A 25,815-nucleotide genomic window follows, 5' to 3' on the forward strand; every position below is an offset into this window, starting at 1 on the left:
AAGAAAACGTTTTGACGTTGACATAACTATATATTGTAAGCAACTAGCATCTTTTATTTTGGGGGATTTCCTTGAAGTTGTTCAAGTCCCCCACGTTAGGTAACCCTTCGCCTAATTTTTAGCCCAGTTTACGGACACCTCATTGTATTCCCCTGGTTTTTTTTTTGGCCTACATATTAGATGTCATCATTTTTCACATAATGTCATGTTTATTTTTGTTAGGGTAACTGTGCTGGTAAGTATCTTTGTGAATTTGAAGCTCATCAATACTGACGTTTGGCGATACAACTTGATGATATCTGGAGACAAGGTAAATGCGAGCAACTTAAGGGTGTAATAGTAGCCATTTTGGATTGTTACTATGTCCCCATAATCATTCAGTCACTTATATGCTGAAGAAAATGTTATTGAAGTCAGGAAGTGTGAGTAGAATCACCTAAAATAAACTTTTAAAAAAATAAAATAATAAAAAAATATATGTTACCAAAGCTATGTTACCAACTTCTACTCGAAAATGCCTCTTCTCGCCCTTTATGAGCCCTTTTTTGAAATATCGCCTAGTCTATAACACCAACGTGCCTTTGCAGGAGCAAGTTCGGGCGCGAACTACGTACAGTTAACCATTGTTAAACCGTTCGACTGACTTCACTCGTACATAACACAGGCAAGGGCGGATCCAGAACACAATTTTGGGGGGCGCCAAAAAAATTTTTGGTCCCCCAAAAAAGTGGGTCAAAAAAATTACGGCGTGGGATTCGGGGCCCGGTTAAGGGCCCCGACAATTTTTTGGATTCTAGATGCTCTGTGGTGCGATCTGAGGCAACTTCTGACCACTTTAACCAATGTTTTTTTGAGGAAAAGATGGTGGTGTACTCATTGCCTGCCTTTATTGCGATGTCACATAAAAAAAAAAAAATGGTTTCGTTTTTGGGGGGGGGGGGCCATGACCCCCTTTGGCCCCCCCCCCCCCCCCTGGATCCGCCCTTGAACACAGGATGGTTGAACTATACTCTATTAACTATTTGGAAACGCAGGCGTAATTTTTTTCCTTATAGGAGGGTTGGGGCCAAGTTATGCATAATTCAGTTTTTCCTTTGAATCATTGCAAGACACTTAGGTTCTCATTCTCCCTCAAATTAAAATTATCTCAACGATAAATTTAGAGAAGAAAAATAGTTCGAAAATGATTCGAACCAGGGATCTTTGTATCCATAGCTCATCTCGCTATCCACTAGACGACTGTGTGGTAGCTCGACGACAACCGTTCTTTAAAATGCTTTTATGTTACTGGTTGACTAAATGCTCTTGATATTATTATTCTGTTCTCATGAATAAACATACTGGCCCGATCGAAACTACTGAATCATTCATGACTTGGCCCCAACCGTCCTGGGAATAAAAATTACGCTTCCTCGTATAGCCTAATGCACGGTTCCATCGCTGGTTATCATCAGCCGCAAGCATTATAAAGCACAACGGGGAGCCAGTAGTTTGAAAATCGTTTGACTTGAGGCGTTCGCGCTTTCTGCGCAGGCGTTAAGTTACGTTAAAAATCAACCACTAGTCGACTCTGAACAGCGTCTTCCTGAAATGACATCACAGCAACAGCGCCCTCAGTTGTCCGGAAAAGCATGGACAATTGTAAATGTTTAAAGAAGTGCACTTTTCAATGAAATTATTAAACCAAAACGGATGTCAAATAGATTTCAGATATTTAAGAGGAGTAGAAAGTTGCACAAATTGCGTTTCTAAGAAAACTTGATCGCATCGACCCTTGGCAAGTCACCATTCTCTATAGACCCGTTGCAATCTGCAGCCATCTTAGAGGTCTTTAATATATATTTTAATTCAGCAACAACGAATGCACAAAAGTTTTACCCATGCGATATGCACATCAATGTGGAACAAAAGCACATCTCAAAGATGGCTGGAATGCAAAGGTTCTATGTGCTAAAGTATTATATAATGTTCCTGGGGAAGTTCACTTTCCAAACAAATTTGATTGGTTGGGGCGGAGTGGGGTAAGAAAGTAAAAGTGCTCCAAAATGGCGGTCTCCTTTACTACCGCTAGTTCATATAGGATCTTTTGCATTTATCCCAAAAGTAACCCACCGTATTAGGCCTATTATCAAAATGCTTACTTGGATTAGAGATTGTAGGTATAACGCCCCGTGATATTATTCCGTCTGGCTTGCTGTCATTTAGAAGAAATAGAGAAATGTATAGGTGATTTTCAATGATTGACTGATTTTTTTGGAAATAAAGAGTGCCATTGACGAAATTGGGTTTGTTCATGTTTTTGATTTTGTGTTTTAATTTACCGTTTCCTTGAAAACTTCAACGAGTTAGATTTCGAACATTCCTCTTTGGATTTTGCGTCTTGTTTTATGGCAAACGAACAAAATGCTTGAAAAGCAAATTATCCGAGTTGGTCATAACATTGGGGGAATGAAAGAGATATGGCAAAGAACCTCTGGCCCGGACTTGGCGCTTCCAATTCTGAGCATTTTGGATGCAATTGGGCTCGAAAGTGGCGCTAAGGGGTCGTCTTCTTTGGGCGAGAATTTCTCGAAAAGTCAATGTCAACCCACCAAAAATTGAAAAGAAAATGAAAAGATGACATGTTGATCATCATTTTTCTGTGCAGCTTAAATACCTGTGAGAGTTCTGAGTATTTTTAAAAGAATTTTGAAGTATGGGCATTTAGCACTCGTGTCTATGGGAATTTTAATACAGGAGTGCACCCCTAGAAGCAGCGGGTAAAAATGTCAATCCAGACAGCAGTGATTCATGGGTGAGACAACATGTCGTACTTCACCTGCGCCCGTCTTTTACAGTGTTTGACTGGTCATCCTTTCATGAGACCCTCAATTAATGACACTGATGTATTAACGGTCATAAATCACGTTGACGATTAACTATTTTTTTTCAATTGCCCAACTAAGGCCAAAAAAAATAAGTCTCCGGTTTCTGGTATGCGCGCGCGTCGCCGTAGCCATGCGCGTCGGCAAAATGAAAAACTTTTTTTTTCAATACAAGATGATGTCTCAACACCGCCAAACTCTCTGGTTTGACTGGAATCCTGCTGCTGCACAATTTTAACGTGTTTTTAGATGAGGTTATGATCGAGTATAAGATTTATGTGGCCTCTCTTGACTCCCATATATTTGCACTAAGTTTAGTCGGGCACCATTTGCAGTCATCAGCCGACATTTGAAGCAAAAAAAAAACAGGTAAAAAAAAAAAAAAGCCGCGTCGCCGCACCACTTTTGGGGCAAGCTCCATACCAGAAACCGGAGACTTTTGTTTTTGGCCTAATGGCAAGTTTCAAGTTTCCTAGTACCTTTTGGTGGTAGGTAATTTATTTTGCACCTCAATCTTATACTTCTGCAATTCTTTTCACTTGCTGTTTTAATTTGCACTTTTCGGCGCATGTGTTTTAGTTTATGTTGGAGTGAAATAAAACAATTTATTATATGACATTCACAAACATTTCCAACTTTCTTTTAAAGTGTCGGTTCTCCAGATTCTTGAATTACAATTTCCATCCTTTCTGACCACTGGCTCCGTTACATCCTTGACTCCTTATTAACTAATTCAATAAGTTATATTTATTAGGTCTTTTGGCTGGTTTAGGTAACAAATGTTAATATAAGGTCCCAGCGAATAAACTTCCAGACGCTTCACACGGACCACCGAGCATCGAGCTGTAAGTTAATTTAAATTCCGAGACCAGCTTTTATCGTCTGGGGAATTTGCTGTGATTATTCATGGAGTATTCATCCTCCTTTAAGAGTCACTCAATCCTCTTCATATGAATTTTTAACTATTTTAGTGCAGGATTTTGTGTGTGTGTAAACTCCAAGTTTAATTGAAGATCAAAGACCATTACCATATACATTGTATAATTTTCCTGTGAATTTCAACAATTGGGGAAAATTCCCATTTCTTTAAATAAAAAAAATAAATAAAAAATAAAGTCAAGTCCATCAAAATGTCAAAACCACTAGGAAATCACTTAAAAGATCACGAGCAGCAGGGGGTTAATGACAAACGATGTTTTTTTTTCAAATTTCATATGTCCAAACCAATTGGAAATATTTCCAAACTGACCTAATTCTTGAAACAGAACTTGGACCATCATAGGCAATCAATCTAAGAAATATCAACAAAATGGGAATTTTATAAGTTGCATTCTTCGTGCTATTTTCGTATTATATTATCATACGTCTGGTACTGAAACCAAGGATTCCTCAAAAGCGCCCTAGGCACTGTAAACTTGAAAGCCTGAAGAAACTTGTACAGAGGAGACAATGAGAAGAAATTACAGTTAAGAGGTGGGAGGAAAACCCCAGAAGAATATTCTAGGGAAAAGTCACAGACTCAGGTAGAGACTGAAAACCCAATCCACATGTGGAACGGGGCAGGAATCAAACCCAGGCCATAGAGGCTGAAGGCGAGGAAAGAACCACTGCGCCAACCTGATTCTTTTTCTTAATTTCTAAATTTTCCTAGCAATACAAACGTTATTCGCTTTTGAATGAGAAAGGGCCCAATAAATCGGCCAATTATTACTTTACAAATTTTGAATTATTTGCTGTCAAGAACAATTGCATTCTTGCGGAATAGGCTCTTTCCCACCCAACAATCAGTATCAGAAATGGAAAATTTATTGAGAGAAGAAAAACAAATCAAATTTGTTGAAGATCATGTGGAAAGCAACTTTTACAAAGAGAGATAGAGAGAGATACTTATCACATTAGAGAGAGATACTTATCATAATTATTACTGGTATCTTCCTCAATTGGGATACATAAACATACCCAAATTTTTAATGTGAAATGCACCAAGAAGAACTAGAATATTATGAAACAATTACACAATAAACAAAAGTAAAAGGGACAAGAATAATAAGGCATAAACAGTGTTCACAGTTTTTGTATTTGACGAGAAAATGTCACATGGTTGGCATTTTTTGGGTTAACCAACTGTAGAATAAATATTTCAAAAAGCCAGTATAGCAAGTCATAGGAACTGGTCCCCATTCACAGATACTTTTTAAGTACAAAAAAAAAATCTTTTTGATGACAGACCAATTTCTTACGCAAAAATTGGACATGGGACCAGATATATTTAACATCACTTGTTCACCTTGCATGCAATGCTTCAAATTATTATCACCCAGTTTTCCGAAAACCATCAGTCCAACATTCAATGCAGTACCCGTAGAGTGATCAAACTAGCTGAACTGCCTATCTTTGTGATATTTTGTGATTGCCTGGGCTAGAATCATGCATTATTTAATGACCAAGATTGGATTTTAAATTATTTGGTAACTGTCGATCCAGGCACACCGATTTCACTCAACACGAAAAAAAAATAATGCACTAAAGATCCTCTCTCTGGATCTACGTAAAGCTAGCACAATTTCATCCAATTGTGTCACCCAGAAAATCTTCATTGAACTAGTAGGCCATTAGCCTGGGGGTTTGGTCAGTATCAAATCAGGGCATAAATGATTATAATGAGCATGCGCAAGGTATACCGCCCCTAGAGTGTAACAAGCATTTTGATGGACATTTCGAAAAAAAGGGTGATGACACCCAAAAAGCTGCCACTGTTGCAATGCTATCACATATTTTCCAACTCTGAATGTGTATACCTTGCCAAAAATCGCTATGACGATTATTCCCCTCATTTGATACCGGTGGCCAAAATTTTGGACTGAGGCTGATGGCCTATAGTTTGTCATCATTTTGCAAGCCTTCTTGCATCGGGCAAGTCATTAAAAGGTAGCATCCAACATAAAAACCCAGAGGCGGCAAACATTCCCAGCACTTGGAAATGAGTTCATAGTCAACAAGTGTTGTTGACCCCGTTTCAATAAGCTGATAATGAAGCAAAACATTTGATTAGAAAATAAATGTGCTTAAAGCGAATTTCGGCTGGGAACCAGAATAAACTAATACCAATGATATTTGGCTGGTTCCTGTGCTGGCTAAGCAATCATTTTCTGTGCTTAGCAAATTTCTGTTCTGAGCAGCTCCATGAAATAGGGCCCTATACTGAGGGCACTAGTCAGTAAATGTTGACCAATCAATACAACAATAACTTAATCTCTGCTCAGCAGCTCCATGAAATAGGGCCCTATACTGAGGGCCCTAGTCAGTAAATGTTGACCAATCAATACAACAATAACTTAATCTCTGCTCAGCAGCTCCATGAAATAGGGCCCTATACTGAGGGCCCTAGTCAGTAAATGTTGACCAATCAATACAACAATTAACTTAACTGTATCCAGAACTATAATCCCTGTCTGGTTCCTAGTCCACCCTCGTGTACTTTCAAGCACTTTGTCTTTTAATTGAGGGCGTTATTGACTGTTCTATTTTTGTTCTCCATTCATATCGACTATTCTATGTTTGTTCTCCATTCATATGCAAGGCCTACAGTTTATCACTGAATTACACAGAAGACATATTCCAGATGATAATGCAGACATGATGACAATTCAACAAGATATCTTACCCTGATTTTTTTTAAACCACCATAAGTTCTGGGATAAAATATAAACAATACATTATAAGAGGTACAGTGAGAAGATTGTATAATAAAACAAACTCCTAAAAAGTTTCAGCTGAGTAGGTTTTTCTGTAAAAGAAAGTTACATTCAGAAATGAAGATGCTAAATACAATGCTTATTACAGAAGAAAAAAAAAACATTGCAAACAAATCATCAACATGATCATTCTATGAGTGATCCCAAGAATACAAAATAAGAGCTTCAGTTTGTTGAATTTGGAGAAATGAAAATAGAGCATTTCAGACAGTTCCAGACTCATGTCAAATCAATCAGTATTATAAATAACCCAGATCAAGCCAAATAGATTTTAGTTTCAGACAGGCGAACTTAAAGTATTAACTTTCCATTTACTAGTCTCTGGAATTGTTCCCAACTACTGCAACGTCTCCCTTTTGACGTAGATGCCCCTGTTTCAAATATGAAACTGTTCACATACGTAATTCACATCTTGAGAATAATTTGGTTCGGCGCGACTCCGGAAGGCCAGTCTGGAATGGGTGTTAAACTGTCACTTCTCCACAAAGGCACACGTCATTCACAAGTGGCTCATTTGCAGCACGTGAGCTTGGCAACATTTTTTTACATTTTCCCAGACCAACTATCAGAAGATGCACTATCCAATTCAGAAGTTCACTATCCAGGGGCGTAGCAAGGTCATTTTTATTGGGGGGGGGGGGGGGTAAACATTTCCTGAAAAGACATCCGTGCTGAATTGTAGACTTTTTTTCTGGATACTTGGCCTCTGTAAAATCAAATGGGGGGGGGGGGGCTGTTACCATCTGTCGATGGGGGTGCTGTTCTAAACCTACGATTATGCACACTAACGGACAATATATGGCACTTTTCAGGGCGATACATGCGCACAATTTTTAAAAAGGCACTCGTAAAGGCCGCTGGCACAAAAAGGGCACAACTTTTTCTTAAAGGGCACTTGTTCTGAACAAAAAGGGCACTTGTTTGTCTTGTTAACAAAAGAAGGGCACTCTTCACAAATATTGGGGGGGGGGGATAAAGCGCTGAAGTATAAAGGGCATTTGAAAGGAAAGTGCAGCCTTTACAATATATTGGGAGGTAAATACCCCCCCCCCCTTAACCCCCCGCTGGCTACGCCTATGTTTTCCCATGCATTTGCAAACATTTTTAAATAAGAAAAATAAATAGAGCACAAGTACCATAGTATATTTTGCACTTATTACAAATTGTCATTAATACCATGCGCAAACCCACTTTTTAAAAGCGACCAAAGATGCTTAATAAATCAGTACTTGCAACTTGTCGGAGTTACTCTTATTTTTCTGTTGACATCATGTAGACAGCTTTTCCAGCTGGGATATGACTTCGTCCAGCAGTGGTGTATCCCTCCTGCCCGGATCGCCTTGCTCTGATAGGCTACTGCTCTCACCCTATAGTCCATAAGATTAAACAGAAATAAAATTGAGATTTTGCATTTGTACCAGATACATTTGTAGTAATATGCACACCCTTGGATCAGAGTTGATGTTTGTTCAAAGTTTCAAGTTTATACCATTTACCATTGAGAAAACAAATTGTGGAGATTTATTGTCCAGAATAAAAAAACCACAAAGAAAGAAGAAAAATTTCCAATCATCAATCACCCAATGTATGTGACTTTACAATCTTTGCAACTATATAGTTGCAAACTAAACCAATGAAGATTGATACATCGTTGTCGGTGATGAAGCTGATGATACCAGCTGCAGTGGAGACGACAGTGATATGTCATCTGATAGTTTTCAGGGGGATGAGGGTGAAACAAACTCAGTTGTCTAATTAAGTTACAAGTATTCGTATTGTCTGTTTTGCAAAAAGCAACAGAAAAAAATATTCCACGGCATTAATGTAAGAATACTGTGTGTATTTACTGTGCGTATTTATAAAGCGCACATGTCCATCAGTACTGGTGCTCAAGGCGCTATAAACCCTGCTCATTGGGCCGATGAAACATTCCAAAGACAATCTCAGCTACCTGGAGAGTATACAGCTCGATGCTGCCATTTCAGCACAAAGCATCAATCACAACAACCATCTCTGCCCTCACAGGTACCCTTTTACTCCTGGGTGGAGAGAAGCAATGAGTGACAAAGTGCCTTGCCCAAAGGCACAAGCACCATAACCCCAGGCTAGACTCGAACCCACAACCTGCAGAATTACCCAGTTTCAACGCTCCAGACCGTGGGGACACGGCACTCCATCAACCAAACTTGATACAACATGCTAACTTGCTGAATAATTTGACTGAAAAGCCTTTCTTCTGGCAAAGAAGTGAAGGCTATGTAAAAAGGCATACATATGTGTACTTTCAATGACTTGGGGGATGATGTATGAATATCTTGAACCATCAAGTAATTGCAAATTTATACTGTTGTGCATGTGTGTGTTTTGGCGATGGGGTTGAACACAACTTGACTCTAGGTGGCACTGTTCAGGGTAGAAATTTGCATGGTTCATGTACATGGACAACTGTGCACTTTACGTCCACTCCTGGTGGTTTGAAATGACTTCGAATTCAAACAAATTTTTAGAGTGCTTTGTATACACTTTTCTGAGTCAGATTGAGACAACTGGTCAACATTATTTAGCATATATACATGTACAGCATCAGTTATCTCAGCTTAGACTTAATTGTCACATTAACATCTCATACCAGAGTGGTTGGTAACCCTGCATTGTATACACCAGGATTCTATCAGAATACCAATCGCCACTGAGAGGGCCTCAAAGACAAATCCGCAATGAGCTTCTGGTCTATGCTCCGAAGATATCCGAGGGGAAAAAAGGCTTAAATGCAACACTGGTCTTATTCTGCCCTTCATGTTCAGGTAATCATTTGGGATATCCATCGCATTTGGAATTCCTCAGACGAACATCCACAAGCTTGGAATTCCCTACACAAGGTCTTAAATTAAAGGAGAACCAAGAAGCACAAGGGTTGGTGAACCGGCTGTCATTCTAAGGACATCTGCTGAGATAACCAATATCTCTGCAAGGGCAGTGTTGTTGTCAAGTCTGCCACAAATCCTCTCAAGTTCATCGCAAGTCAATCACCAGTCATCTAGTCTCAAGTCAAGTCACGAGCTATTCAGATGAACTATGACAAAAGCACTCCGGTGTTAATGTTAATCCCCTGTAACTTGTGGCTGGACTTGTGTAAAAACATGTAATTTACTTTTGACCAGACTTGTCTTAAAGCGTGTGATGGAGACAAGAACACTGGCCACGGACTAAATGTAAGGTAGACATCTCAGGAATGCATCTCGGAAGGTCTTGGGAATGCTAAAACTTCTGCCAACCCAGCCCTTGATTTGTCAAGTCCTGCTGGGATATCGGATACCTCTGTTACTACCCAGACGTACAAATCAAGTAGAGATGCGATTCCATTATGGGCTTGGTAATCTGAGGAATTCTGGGTACGTTGTTGAACCTGACTTCAGGTTGTCGGCGCGGGACCTCGGTCGTGTCATATTATACATGCATTATTGAACTTGGTGCGACCTAGTTTGGTGCCCCCCAGACTTCATCATCTGCATTATTGGAAATGCATTCCCTCGAGGTAACGATGCTACTCCTCCGAGTTTGTGCTATCCAGGAGGATAATTTCAGATGATCCTCATGTGTCAAACTGTCTGCAACCAATCTCCAAGATTGTCCGCATCTGTTACAAATCTAATAATGACAAATGCCTGATGGTTAACCCAAGGGTCATCTCTTCAACGTTTGTCTGGAGTACGTTACTTGATATTTAAAAGGGGACTTTCAAATTCATTCTTACATAAAAACCAAGTGTGCTTTTACAATATGAATGCCAATCACGCCAAAGGAATTTAATAAGAGTAGAAGAGGCAGTGGGTGGGAGGATGGCTGAAACTTTCTTCAGTATTACCGTGGGAGGGGTTGGGAATGGTGGCTGGGAAGGGGTGGGGAGTGGTGGCCAGGGAGGGGTGCAGAATGGTAGTGGGGAAGGGTGCAGAATGGTGGTGGGGAGTGGTGCAGAATGGTAGTGGGGAGGGGTGCAGAATGGTGGTGGGGAGTGGTGCAGAATGGTGGTGGGGAGGGGTGCAGAATGGTGGTGGGGAGGGGTGCAGAATGGTGAGGGGTGCAGAATGGTTGCAAGGAGGGGTGCAGAATGGTGGTGGGGAAGGGTGCAGAATGGTGGTGGGGAGTGGTGCAGAATGGTGGTGGAGAGGGGTGCAGAATGGTGGTGGGGAGTGGTGCAGAATGGTGGTGGGGAGGGGTGCAGAATGGTGGTGGGGAGGGGTGCAGAATGGTGAGGGGTGCAGAATGGTTGCAAGGAGGGGTGCAGAATGGTGGCGGGGAGGGGTGCAGAATGGTAGTGGGGAGGGGTGCAGAATGGTGGTGGGGAGTGGTGCAGAATGGTGGTGGGGAGGGGTGCAGAATGGTGGTGGGGAGGGGTGCAGAATGGTGAGGGGTGCAGAATGGTGGTGGGGAGGGATGCAGAATGGTGGCGGTGAGGGGTGCAGAGTGGTGGCGGTGAGGGGTGCAGAATGGTGGCGGTGAGGGGTGCAGAATGGTGGTGGGGAGGGGTGCAGAGTGGTGATGGGGAGCGTGCAGAATGGTGGCGGTGATGGGGAGCGTGCAGAATGGTGGTGGGGAGGGGTGCAGAGTGGTGATGGGGAGGCGTGCAGAATGGTGGCGGTGAGGGGTGCAGAATGGTTTTGGGGAGGGGTGCAGAATGGTGGCCAGGGAGTGGTTGGGAAAGGTAGCTGGGGATGGGTGTAGAATGGTGGCGGTGAGGGGTACAGAATGGTGGCCGGGGAGGGGTGCAGAACGGTGGCTGGGGAGTACATAGTTGGGAATAGGAGATGGGGGTGGGGAATTGGGCGGGGAAGGAGCTGGGGAAATAGCTGAAATATTCTACAGCTACTGACAATTCATAACGGAACAAATCTATCTTTAATGAGTACTAAAGAGCTCTATCTTCAATACCGGATTTGTATTTTTGGTTTCGGACTGATCTTGATGGCACTGGTCTTTTTAATGATCTGAGACCAAACAGCTGGGCTTCATCTAAACACTCTATCCCTAGCATCCTTGGGGCACATTCATTACATGTACATGCAAATGCCATATACAAACAAATTTGATGTCATTAAAAAAAAATTGTGAAATTCGTAGGAGCAAAAATATTTACAACTTTTGCAAACTTCCAGCATGATTACTAATCACTCACTTTCAAATAGAGTATGAACAGGCCTATAAAAATCGCTGGTAAAAGATTAGACTGAGGCCGTTTGGTGTCCAAGGAAAGAAAAAGGACAAGCTCTGCCAAAATCTGCATTTGCATTGGACTTCATTGGACTTCATTTTGTAAAAGTTAGTGCCAGTGATGACTGTTAACAGGTTGATGGGAACACAGCTATACTCACAAATTCAAGTAACAATTGCTTAATAGTTTGTGAGGCTGATAAAGCTTAGAATAAAAAGGAGAACATGCTTTGGCAAAAAAACTGGTAGTTGAAATAAATTTTACATGCATGTAAATCTATAAAGCAAACCAACATAAAATTCATGGTGTCATTTGATTTTCCCCCAAACTTTACAGTTTACGAAGAAACCCCCACCCATTCCTCTCGTCCTTGATGCTCATTAATTTTAAAATATTTCAAAAACTGAAACACGTTTTTAAAAATTCTACCACAGGCGGCAATGAACCTTATTGTATAAATAAACCAAATGTGTACATTCATTTATATGTGTTGATCAATTTTTAAAAGAGCAGTGTCACATAATACATTAGGATATTAAACTAGGCACCGAAACAGCTAGCCCATGGGTCAAAACATTAATATGCACTGTATTTTTCTAACTGGCAAAAATCATCTCTGATTGTAACCGGCGACAAGAACTAATCAAAGTAAGAGACAATGTTTCAATGAATGGTACCATTTCATCCGTGCTCACGTATGAATAAAACAAATGCGTAGGACTGAGAGCTCACGGACTCGCTTCCAAGAAGTCATTTGCAAAATTAGCCGTCTGCAAAATTAGCAAGGCTAAGTAGGGAGTTCTGTAGGGAATTAATTTCCTGTTTTTCCCGCCATTTTTTCTATTCTTGGACTGCCAAACGCCGGGGAAGTTGTTGGCATGCCGACAGTGAGTTGTCAAGAAACCGTTTGAGCATGAACCCAATATGTTGGTAATACATAATTCATCCATAAATGCCCCGGTGTTCAGAATAAACATGAGAATTTGGAAAAGTTAAAGGAAATAGGGATTATCAAATACCAAATGCATTTATAACTTATAAGGGAACGAAAATCTGCAATTCCAATGTAATTTCATAACTCATTCAAACCAAATCTCCTCATCATAACTTCATGTTACAAAATGGAAAACAGTGGATACCCTCAAAAGAGAAATTTGAAAGAACTCTTCTTATAAGCCTACATGAACCTTTAATTGTGGCAATATTTAACATTCATTTGTTTGCAGGCAAATAACTTGTTGGAATATTATACAATGCCCTACTGTTTTGTATCTGACAAATACAATTTTAATTTTTAATTCATTCTTAGATTACAGCTGACATTGTATTACATTTGGATGTTTCATCTTCGAATGAACCCCAGTCATATAGCAGAACATGAGAGCTCAGTCGGCAGTGGAGTAAGGGGGGTGGTGCTAACCGAAAAAAGGGGAAGGGGCGGGGCAGGGAGGGAAAAGAAAGGAGGGGTAGGCATGCATCAGATCAACGTGCTGAAGTTGCAGTCTGCACACGACATCCTAGTTGACAATGTATGCAGATATGGCTTTGAACCATCAGACTCAAACACCGTTTCACAAGCACCCGAAATTGGTAACACCTCCCCCCTTCCCTCCCTCGCCTGAAAAAATCTCACCACTCTCACGAGGTCACAGGTTAAAATTCGACTGCACTCAATTGTTTGTTTCCATTCAACCCAACAAATAAAACATGATTCTGAGCTAACATGTAAGGTATTGTAATTATCAAATAATTACTAAAATAAAACACCCCTCTCCTTCAGAATTTCAATCTATAACACAGAAAATACACGGACAGAAAAGTGAGATACCCTTATCCAAAACCGCCTTTGGCATTTTGACATTAGAGTCTAGTGCCTTCTTTCAGTTATCTCTACTCCAAACGTTGGTTTGTCAGGCGGAACAGGTTCCCCCACCTTAAACGGCCTTTCCACCCAACGACTCCTAACCATCTAAATCTGATAAAGTTAGGAAAACATGGCTGGGGATTCAGATGGACTCGTATTGTGCCAGGTACTGGAATGTGTTATTGGGTGCATGCACGGCCGACAGACGGCCGCGAGCGATTGGATACACACAGTGATTGGATATCGGCAAGCGAGCAAACGAGCGTGCGAACAAGCGAGCGTATGAGACACACATGTATGGATCCTATATTCTGGAAGGTCTACAATAAGCAGGCATGTCAGCGGCAAACTGAAATCAATGTGTCGATTGATTGGAGGGGATTGCTGACGGCTGCTTCTGATGCGAAGACGATGGACGCAAATCAACTTAGAGACCTCAGTAAAAAAGAAAAAGTGCGCGCCTTGATCAAGCACCCTGGGATTCTTCTCTTGCAATTACCCGGGCACTGAACAAAGTTCAAAATAGATGAAATTTGATGTATAAAAGAAGATTCTTCATTAACTTCTAGAAAACAGTCTATGAATTCCAAATTGTTTTTGCCCCCCCTGCTTTCAAGATATTTACAGTAGTTTATGTACCTGATGATTGAAATATCAGATCAACAAGAATTTAAAAAGTTATTTGGATGTGCGATTGCTTTTAAGCTTGTCTTTACTTTGGAATTGGTTCTGAATATTAGCCTTGAAAATAGAAAATAGGAGACTTGACTTGATTAAAAACTAAATAAAGTAACTCAGTAAATCTCTGAGAGTGTGATGAAATGGTTACCAGTCAAAGTGGGTTTGGTCAGGAAGAAGACAAAGCAAAAGAAAAAAACCTGTACAAAAACAGAGTGTGTTTTAACATCCCATTCATAAATACCTAAGACAGTTTGGAGAGAGCCTGCCACGTGGATGGTTTTAAACGGTTGATAAAACACCGGTTGGCTGGTTTTAAACACTTTTCCGGTGTCACATGAAATTTGGGCTCCTACAGTCCTTCTGATTTGAAAATCACAGGTGTGTGGAAAAAGGCACATCTGGATTTTTCTAGGCGTGTGTTTTTTCTAGGTGTGTGGTTTTCTAGGTTTGTGATCTGTGGTCCAGGAAATTCAGGCGTGCAATTATTCACACTTCTCAGGAAGCTTTTGGGCGTGCGATGGCGCGGGGGTGTGATTGCATGCCTCAAATCAGAAGGACTGCTCCTATGAAATCTGGTCCCTTTTACCTTTTATTGGTTAAATGTTCACAATCTTCACTCAGGCATGCGCATTACTACCGATGAGTCCGTATTTCTTACAGTCCTAAATTCTGCGCCACGTCGCACAGTAAGTGCCACGTGCACGCCAATCTCTAAATAAGAAGATTTTTAGTACTACTCGTGATGAGAGGCACAAACCATAACATAGCTAGAGGGGTGCTTCAAAAAAATAAAAAATAAAGTAAAATTGTTGAACAAAATCGTTGGAAATTTATAAGCTAACTTTTGACTTGTTTTGAAACGACTTGGGCCTGGTCACCCACAATGGCCCGAGCCGATATCAGCGTCCAGGCCCCAAGCCGCTTTTAAACGTACTTATATAAAACCGGCCAAGCACATAATTATTCCCTTAATCAATGACGTCCTAGCAAATAGAAAATGAAAACCGTACCACACCAGGCAATTAACAAACGGTCAGTATTCTAATCAGATTATCTGGCCAGCCTCAGGGGCAACCAATTTGACTAATTCTCAACCTAATTATCCGGGGCAATGGCACACTGGCTCGCAAGTATCTTTATCAGTGGTGAACCAATATGACGTTTACTATTTAAACTTTTCAAAATCAATTTACAAATTTCCCAAATAGAAAAAACAACCCAAATTCAAAAAGGATATCTTTTTTTCCCCCCAATCTGCCTATCAGTTTTGATTTTACTCAAAAATCAACAAAAATGCCTATACATCTATTGAAAGCATGAGAAGACTAATGATTTAAACATCTTTCCTCTCTCGCTGCTAGCCTCTTTCTTTTTGCTACCCAGAAGTACTTCCTCAGGTTAAAGGCCTAAGACATTTTAATCTCAAGAGACAATTCCAGAATATCCAATGAGATAAAGGTATAAATTTCAAACCTGACAATATTAAATTTGATGTCTCTGTGGCATTTGAGAACAATAAAACCACTTATATAAGACCGCTCATTTTTTTTTTAATATTTGAATTGAAGAAATGCTATTTGGATATTCGTTTTGATAATCAAATTTTCGAATATTTTGAACAGCCCTACTAAGCAAATCAGGTTTTGTTTCCCATTCATACAGATTTTTCACATTGGTTCATTGAGTTTTTTTTTTAAATGAGTGCCGATCTAGTCACCTTTTGATTTTGAACGTTGATGTACAAAATCTACAAATTTGGAGTATTCCCACTAAACATGGGGATAGCTAAATATCATGCACCGCAAAACATTTAATTCTTAAATTAGTCTAACAGGGCCTAAGGCGGCAAGAAAATTGACTATTAACTCTGTCTAAAAATATCCAAAAGAGAGACTGAAGAATATTGAAAATTTATTTTGAATGGGATAGCCCAAAGGTTTACAGAAGTTCACAACCATCTCCCACTTGCTGTGTTTGACGAGTTATATTCTTCCTATAATTCAATATCCCTTCACAAGGAGAGCTCGCGACCCAAAATAGAAGAAGACAGTCAGAAGAACGGGAGGAAAAAAAAATCAGCTACAAAAACATAAGGCAGGAGATAACCAATTGACAAAGTTCACAGACAATTCGGAAAAAAAATATTATTGACAAGTTATCTTCTTCACATAATTTGATATCCCTCCACAAGAAGACGCTGTCAGAGAAAAAAAAATCCGGCACCAAAAACGTAAGGGAAGAGATAGCTAATTGACCAAGTCACAAAAAATTCTAAAAATACGCTCTGCCCACTTAGAAGTAGCCATCGTTTGTGGCCTTGTCAGGACATTGGGGGAATTACTTCCACACGGGCGGGGGATTAACAGTAATTCCTGTGTTGATACGCAGTGGAATTTTTAAGCGTTTCTTGCTCGGCTTGGATCGGTAATAAAGAACAGAAACGCCTCGGGCGGTGTGATTTTGAAGCAGAGTAAATTTCGCTTTGCTGAAAAAATCCTGTCGGAAAGCTCCTGACCGCGAGGTGTGGGCTTCAATGAGCGATGACAAATATTCCAGCAAATGAATAACAATGCCGTTTTTAAATGCAAATATGTGGCTTCGTAATTTCTGATACCTCGAAGGGTCGTTATTAAAGGTCAAAAGATTTGTGTGGAGATCAGCCATGACGGGAGTGTATATATGTCAAAGTATGAAATGCCTTCAGCCTTCATGGTTTGAAACCAGCACTGGATATGGTGGGTACAATTGGTAAATAAAATTCTACGACAGGTACAATCATTCCCAAAACATCAGTTCTTCAAAATGCTTTCAGATTAACCAATTTTCTCAAAACTTACAATAAACATTGTAAATTTTAAGGCTTTGATTTTTATTTACAAAAAACATGTCAAGTACATGTATGATAAATCAAGTTGAAGTTAACAGGACAAGAAACAATGATTAAAATCAAAATGACATCCCGCCAACCTCACGAGAAATGTTTCCTCTGATGTCATTTTGATCTATGGTTTCTAGCTTTGGGAAAGAGACTGGTTGACACAATATGCTTAAATCCTTAAAACAGAGACACAAATTTAAAACAAACTGAAACAATCCCAATTTAAAAGAAATCCACTATCACCAAAGTTTACAATACAATCATTGTCACAACTGCATCATCACAATGATACAGGCTTGAGGCAAAAAGTCTGCAGTGAGACCTTTTTAAACCGTTATATGAAAATAACATTGATTTCAATCTGCTGTCAATAGTGGAAAATCGTCACAACAAACTAATGTCGCAATTTTCCACATTTTACATATCAGCATATTAATGGCCACTCCCTTACCTTCCTCATAAACTATTCATAGCATGGGCTTAAAGGGAATATACATCATTGGCTTTTGCTGTAATTTTCAGAAATGAACTATTTAAGGGGTTAGTATAATAGATCAAATATTGTTACACTCACATGTTTGAAGTTTTGTGTTCGAAAATGCTGGAAAAACCAAGAAAAACAAAACTGTTCAAGTAGTCTGGTTCCCTGACTCAACTAAATATAAAATGGATCAATTTACAGATGCCAGAAAAATGTAAGGTACGGGTACCAGTCTAGCTGGCCTGCACCCGTTCATGAACATGTAACCAATAGCAAACAAAATTTGGACTGAATTAATGGTAAATTTGGAGCAGTAGTTGAAAAATAGGTAGGTTTTTCCAGGCCGACCACCGCTGGAAATTTTTACAAAAATACCATTTTCTTGAAAATGACTTCACACCAGGTGCCATAATTTCACAGGATGCTTTAGACTGTCATTTACCAACATCCTATTAAGGTATTTCGCAAAAACTTGGTAGTTTTATTTTTTGATGTTTGCAAATGTTGTATATTCCCTTTAATAGAGCAAAACAGTGCAAACATCTAAGGCTTTTTCAACCGTTACATGGAAATTACATTGACCCTGTTCTGTCACTGACAGAGGTGTTTGTTAAAATTAATGCACTATGGGCACAATTTACATAATATTTGCATATTGATGGCAATCCTCATGTTTCCCTCATTAATTACTCATAATAGTTCTGGGTGTTAAAACAGTGGGCATACTTGCCAGACATGAAGCCATGACAGACCAAGCGTAGTGAAACATGTGCATATCTCCCAGACACAAGAAACCTTGTGTCACACTTTTAACATTTTGACGAAGCAGAACAGGTACGACTTCAACATCGTGGGAAATGCTGAACTTCTATGTGGAGCAATTTTTGATTTGGTTTCTGATACATGACTTGATTTCAAATCTTGTTGATGAGATCTACAAATGTAAAACCATGGTCTAGACAGAGTGTTGGCTTGAACTGGGCAGACAAAGTATCTTAACCCTACAAAGCCCAATATCTTGAATCTCACTTGGACAAAATGTCTAAATTGTACACTAGCTCAGAATCACCAATGATAGGGCACTGATTTTTAGACATATGGGCTCCGTGCGTGAACAAGAGAGGGCGCTTTTTACCACTTTCAAGAGCCCCATGGAGGGGACACACCACATGCGCGTACTGGTCTGCGTGCGTATAGTGCGAAATACGCACGATTCATTTTATTTTAATTGTGCATAAAGGCAACATCATATTCACGTGGTCAGGCATTGTCGGCAAAATGCAAGTGTTCTCCCCTAGACTAGTTCCCTGTCCCTCCATTGTCCTTCGGGTTTCAAATGTAGGGACAGGTAGCATAAGCAATGAATCCCTAATAAGTTAGGTTTTCCTCCTAAAGTATACATGCAAATTATATGCAAGACTGGCCTAGGTCTGATTCCTGCTCCCCGAATACAAAATCACAACGATAATTTTAGCGCGGAACCAGCCTATTGCACAATGGTAACAAGGTTTACCACTAACATGCAATTTGAGCTTCAATTTTTGTTGAATTCGAAAGTATCTTTGGCAACTATCAATTAAGAGAGGGGTACTACTTTTCAGTATTTGAAATCTCTCGTGCCTATGCAGTTGAAATGCTTAAAAGTTGCCTTCGTGGAGACACTGGCGATTTTGCCTACTGGTTATGGTATAGAGTCAGTTTTTTGATAGCCATGTGCTCAAACATCATCCACGCACAAAGCCGCCACAATTGTTTTTAAAAATAAACAATAATGTTGCGCACGCGCAGAGGTGATCCAGTCAATGGCTTTAAATGTGAACTAGCAACCGGTATGGACCCCATTTTTTAGGGGGGGGGGGGGGGGTGGGGTGGCACCAGTCTAGGCCTCCCCCAATTCTCCCTTCCTTACCATTGAGGGGGTACTTGTACACGGAGCCAATACAGGGTTGACTCAAAGTTGAAACACTGTACGTGTGTCAAATTAAAGGTTTTGCCCTTCACCGACGTTTAAACACTGTATACTCAGTGTGTTACCTCCCGAGTGAAAGTTGGAAAAAAATCACTCGGGTGGGACTCAAACCCACGACCTCCTGCTTTCTAGTGCAGTTGTCTTTATACCACATGACCACCGAGCTGACGGGATCGGTTGGCATCTTATTACTGTACGTGTGAACAGAGAAATTCTTTTACAGTTCAGACAGAAATCACAAGTGTGAAAAACCCTAAAATTTCATTTTTCCTCAAGTGATTAAAAGTGCACAGGTGACTGTTTCTAGAGACTGCTTCATAAAAGCTTCATAACATGGTTCAATGACCAAATCAAAACTCATCATATATAATCAATGCTGATGATGGATGGTAGGCTCGCGGTCGGGGACACAAGTGCGACCCAACGCTCGTTAAATTTGCAGCTCTGGCATGATTCTTCGTACGTCATTTGCACCTCACGCACACACTGACAATGCCACTATGAGACCCCACAACGGAAACCTGTCAAACAAAGGTGTATTTTCACCCTTTCAAGTTTCCAAATCTCGACGCCTAAAGTTCACTGCACCTTTTGAAATGTAGTACAACATACAATGATTTATAAGGATGAAATAAAAATCACATATAAAGTAGACATAAAAGGATTTAGTCAAGATGACTAGATTCTGAGCACGCAGCGGCGGAATAAACAGATTAATTTTTCAGATGTTATGCATGACCAATGACTGTCCCCTAGCACCTTGAAGATGTATAATTCACCCACAGCGGGCCAATTTCGTGGAATAGCTAAGTGCAAAAATATGCTTAGCACAGAAAATAGTAAGTAGAAACAGCTTACCAGACAGAATGTTATGCAATGTTGATTGACATATGACTGCCTGTGTATTTATGGCACAATACAGTGACTGTTTTATGTATTTATCCAAAACCAGGGGTGTGAGTGACCACTGAAAAAAATAGCTGAAAATAGCTGAAAAGGGTACCAAAAAGCTGAACTTTGGAAATGTCCTATACTTTTGTACACAGCAAGTGAGGGAAAAAAACTGAAATCCAAAACAAAAAAGCTGAAATCAGCTTTAAAGCTGAGATTTCACATCCCTGCAAAACACAGTAAATGGTCATCTCTACGCAAAGGGGTGTTCGATCTTCCTTCAAAAATAAAAAAAAACATAAAAAAGATGGTACATGTAGATGCTTGATGCGGTTAAAAAAAATAATAAAAAAGCTTGCGATGGACTGCTAGCTATTTCAAAATTCAATATTGGGTTTTAACCTTCGCCATAGTTGCGACTATCACTTGTGAACTTTACTTGCATAAGTCTCACCTTGGGCAACAAAATTGTCTCATAATCACTGGGGACAATACTGAGTATACAGTGTTTATACAAAAGAAAATATGTCAGCCAGGGGCAAAAATACCCAATATTGAATTTAAATCACCCCAGCACAAATTCCATCTACTGAATAACTATTTCAAAATGTCAACTGTAATATTCAAGGTTAACTCATATTACTTTGATTTATATTCCATTTACGACTTCTTATACATTGTCTCGGTATCACAGTCTCGTTTACTTGATCATTGTTATGCCATAAAACTGGCAGAGCAAGGACACGTATTTTGCAATGACCAAAAGACACGTCGTAACTTGTGATGTGTTTCAAATCATTGTCAAAAAAAACGTGCGATGCGTTATGCACATCATAAGTTTCTTGAAATGAATCGTAGGGCACATTGCTTTTTGTGACGTGTTATGTGTTGCAACTCGAGTTACGAAGTGTTGTGGCACTTTGTAAAATCAGGTGCAGCGTATGTTCATCTCAAGCTTGATTGACTTATTATGTTTCAATGTCACAGCCAACAAATGTTCTTCCAAAGTTTCTTTAAAAACATAGCATGGCTCTGCATACCAGTTTATAAATTTGCTGAGCAACATTTTCTGTCGTGGAGTTGCATGAAATTGAGCCCAGGTTATGTTCATCGCAAGCTTGATTGACTTGTTACGCTACAATGCTGCAGTCAACAAAACACTTGTCCAAGAGTCTCATTCACACGAAGCGTGACACCGCATACAGATTTACGCATATATATTGGCACACTGGCCTTAAAGAGCTACGTGGCAACACGGCGCCACAGGCAACGCAAGAACAGGCAAATGAGAGAGGTTTAGGAAATGGTGCCCAAGAGTCAACAACCATGGGGAAATTCAGGGAACCGGTAGGAGGGATCAGCAGAAGAAGTCCTGCATAATGCTTCCTGTCTTCATTCTATAAGCACTAATACCGGAAGGTTTAAACGAAATGCTCAGATGCCCCGGCTATGACTATACTTTCTTCAGAGTTCACACTCTGACCTACATTTTGACTTGAGCGTCTTTGCTAGTCTTAGTCCAAGACTGTGTTTGTTTTTATATTCCCCTTATGCCACTGGCCCCTCTTAAACATGAAAAAGCCAATCACAGAGGTAGAGGGCACTATTGAAGATAATACCAATTCAGTCTTTGGAATTTTGGCAGCACTACCCAGGAAATTCCGTGCATACCTTACGTGTGTTGTATTCAAGCTAATGCGCACTAGGTGAAGTATGCTCAGAATTTAATGGGAAGCACTGCCAATATTCCCAAGAGCGGATTTGATTCATCTTGTTGATAGCGCCCTCTACCATTGTAGTGGCTTTATCAAGCTTGTGTGAAACCAGCTGCATTAGGGACATAAATAACAAATTCAGTCTTGGACGAAGACTACTTCTTTGCATGGGCAAGTGTTTAGGAATTAAATGGGCCCACCAGTCCGGATTTGCGTGCACCTGTCGAAAATTGACAATGAGCTTAATAGATTAGGAACATTATTTATGTATCAAAATATTTTTGCACACTTTTTCCTTCATCTTCTCGAGACCACTCACATGTTTATCAAATATTGGAGCAGGAAAAATGCTGGTCGGATATTTGGTGGATGATTGAATATTTGGATATTCTGTATATTCGGCAACGCCCTACTTATGAGTAGGCCACAAAGTGCTACCTGACGTTTATGCATGAAGTCAGAATGAACGTCCAATGTTATTTAAATTCATTCTTGAGCTTGACCTCTTTCAAATTTTCAAACTTACCTCAGGAAATTAAATTTGTATGTGATGTACTCATGGCATCAATGTGACAAAAATGTATTGTTGAATTAACTTGAATTGAACAGTGTTTTTACTAATTTTGTGGAACTCCAGTAGTGCAACTGTGTTCATAAATGTGGCATTTAGTCATGCAGACTTTTAGTTTTGCAACTGGCCATGTACATGTAAAATCCTACACAAAATGAATGGATGACTTCAACCTTGTGTCCAATGGAACCCACCCTGAAGGGTCTGATATGCTTGTATTAATCAAAGATGACGTTTTGACCTGGGTATGTTTGTTGGTTGTGTCATTCCTGACATTGGCTTCATACTTCTGCCATGGTGAGGCTTCGGAAATGTCATAATCCTGGGAACAGGGATCTTCAGAATCGATGGCTGGGGGTTTTGCACCTTCAAGTTGTACTTCAGTGCCGTTTAATTTATTTCACATAGATATCCTCAAACGAACAATTTCTAGTTTCCCCTTTGTATCTGACTGACTTACTGACTGACCGACTGACTGACTCCCCATCCGTCACTTGCGACTTAGCCTGATTGTTCGCTAGTGAAGAGAACCGGGCAGTGCTATTGTATAGGATTAACCTGTACTAGGACAAATCCGGCCCACTGTATTCACCATATGCATGATAAGACTTCCAGTGAATAGCCATTTTGAATCAATCTGGTTGATTCACAATGCAGTGCGCCATCAAGAATTTGCCATGGAGAGTTCATTTTTCCCAGTGCATTGTGGGAGATGGTCAACAAATTTGCAGCATGGGACATTTGAAAATATTAGTTTTTACAGTCAGTAGTTTCGTAAGCGTATGATTTAGGAATTGTTTGCCCTTTTCTCTTCTTGTTATCAATACAGTGTTTTTGGTTAGGCGGCAGAATGCTATGCCCCAATCTGTAACAAATTAGCTCAAGTTGTCTACTGACACTCACTCAAATGGGCCATGTTTTGTCAACCGTAAACTTGAAAAATGGACTCTCCCCGGCAAACTCTTGGTAGCGCACTGCATTGTAAATTGCCTGAAATGAATAGAATGTTGTGTTCTTGCCTAGTCTTGTTTACTCGGTTCTTCAGCAAAATGCAGAACTGGATACAATATCACATCAAGTGCTAGCCACTCTCAATTTACTCAAAATTACCAAATTGAAATTGCTAAAAAAATATCTCTTATTAAATTATCAGCAATTATATGACCATCAAAAGGTCGTCAACAATGCAACGGTCTTTTTGCAGACGCCCTTCCGCTGTATATGCAAACATGGAAGGAATAAATAACGTGGGCCTCGGAAAGCGTATTTTTGTCCGACCGGATCATAGGCGGTCTGCCAGCTGCAACCCAAGGATTTAATTAATGAGTGGCCAGTGAGTGGCCTTCAAGGGTTTCAGAAAAAAAAAGAGAAGAAATGAATTGACAGATTGAGAGAAACGTCAGAGCGGCACGGAATATGCAAATATCTGGGGGGAGGGGAGAGAAATAAGACGGTATCTATGAGTTTCATAACAGATGCCAATGTTGCTACTATTTTGCTGATCAGCAATATGTTGCACAAAATAATAGAAATTAAACTAAATGACTGAATAAATACAAAGCCAAAAATAAAACATAAATGACAAATAGCCTAAATCTATAAACGAAATAATTAAAAACAAAACAAAAAACACCAAAACCCCCAAAACAAAAAAATGACCTTTGACAAAGGTCCTGCCAGGATCAAAACTTTGGCCCTCTAATTTAAAAAAAAAAGAGAGTAATAGTTAGGAATTTTTTTTTTTTTAAATTGTCCTATGTTTATGGTTTGTAAAATGACCACGACAACTTCACCTTTATCATCATTCGTTGTTATCCCTGAAAAAAAAAAACTTCCAATATTGTAACAAAAGTACACAAAATTTGGTGTCTAGAACTCAACTGGTTGGACTATCAGAAAATGAATAGTAAATTGATGAGAGAAAATGAACAAAAAAATCCCCCAGTTGAAAAAAAGACTGACAAACATTCACACGCTGCGCTGGATATCTCAACAAGAATTGTTATGCTTAATACTTATTCAAAAGTTGCAGGTTCGAATCTTGATTCAGTCAATTGTCTTTGCTCAACCACAAGTTAAAAATTAAAAAAAAACGAACAAAATTAAGATGTAAATCAATGAAAGTGGATCTTTCCTAATTTGCAGACTTTCCAAATAACACAGCTTGAACAAGCGACAACTGAAAACAACTCCTACCCAAGCCATTCCCAATCAGAAACCTCAATTACATTGTGTCTGTGTCTGAGAATTCATGTAATCTAAATGAGCCCAGAGTAAAATGAATTTTAAACGACAGCAGCAGGGGGAACGAGTTCCAAACGACCAAGCGTTGGCAACTGACGTCAAAACGTTAATGATCTTTTCCTCCCAAATCAGATTCCAGATGATTGGAATCAATACAGGGAACTCTGTCAACGCATCAACCGAAGTCATCAATACTATGATGACCGGAGACCTATGATTATATCACGTCAGTCCCCGTGTATCGAGCCCGAAATTTATTGGATTACAAGCATGGTGCTTATTAAGAGTGGTACTGGATAGTCAATTGACGAACACTGTAGCTCTATCTCAAGTATTGTAGGCCTTGAAGCTGATTGGGGGGGGGGGGGGGGGGACAAGGCAATAAATGTTTGATAGTTGCTATTTTGGTGTTTCTGTGCCAACCATGACATCACTGTATTATATGACCATTGTATTACAGGAACACGTCCTGGAAAGCACCCAATTGGGCTACAAAAGACATTTGTGACTTGTTCTGTCCAAAGCAGACCCTTCTGGGCAGAGATTAAAATTGGGATAGGGCCAAAAAACGCTGTGGGGGTGATTTTTATCGATTTTTAAATTTCTGCAAATTTGTAATCCTGAACATGTCTAAAATATATTATAAAAGTTTGAAACCCTAATTTGAACTCTACATATTCTATTTTTGATGAT

General features: G+C 39.8%; 1 protein-coding gene across 1 annotated transcript in view; it reads right to left on the reverse strand.

Annotated features, from left to right (window-relative positions):
* Positions 1-7,410: 7,410 nt before the first annotated feature.
* Positions 7,411-25,815, reverse strand: part of LOC119742396 (D-aminoacyl-tRNA deacylase 1-like) — a 40,022-nt gene continuing 21,617 nt past the window's right edge. The window contains exon 8 of the mRNA XM_038218293.1: positions 7,411-7,986. Within this exon, the coding sequence (XP_038074221.1) occupies positions 7,888-7,986 (99 nt within the window). The 3' untranslated portion in view covers positions 7,411-7,887. The remainder of the gene's footprint in view (positions 7,987-25,815) is intronic.

Source organism: Patiria miniata, unplaced genomic scaffold (genome assembly GCF_015706575.1).
Source record: "Patiria miniata isolate m_02_andy unplaced genomic scaffold, ASM1570657v1 HiC_scaffold_6, whole genome shotgun sequence".
NCBI lineage: Eukaryota > Metazoa > Echinodermata > Asteroidea > Valvatida > Asterinidae > Patiria > Patiria miniata.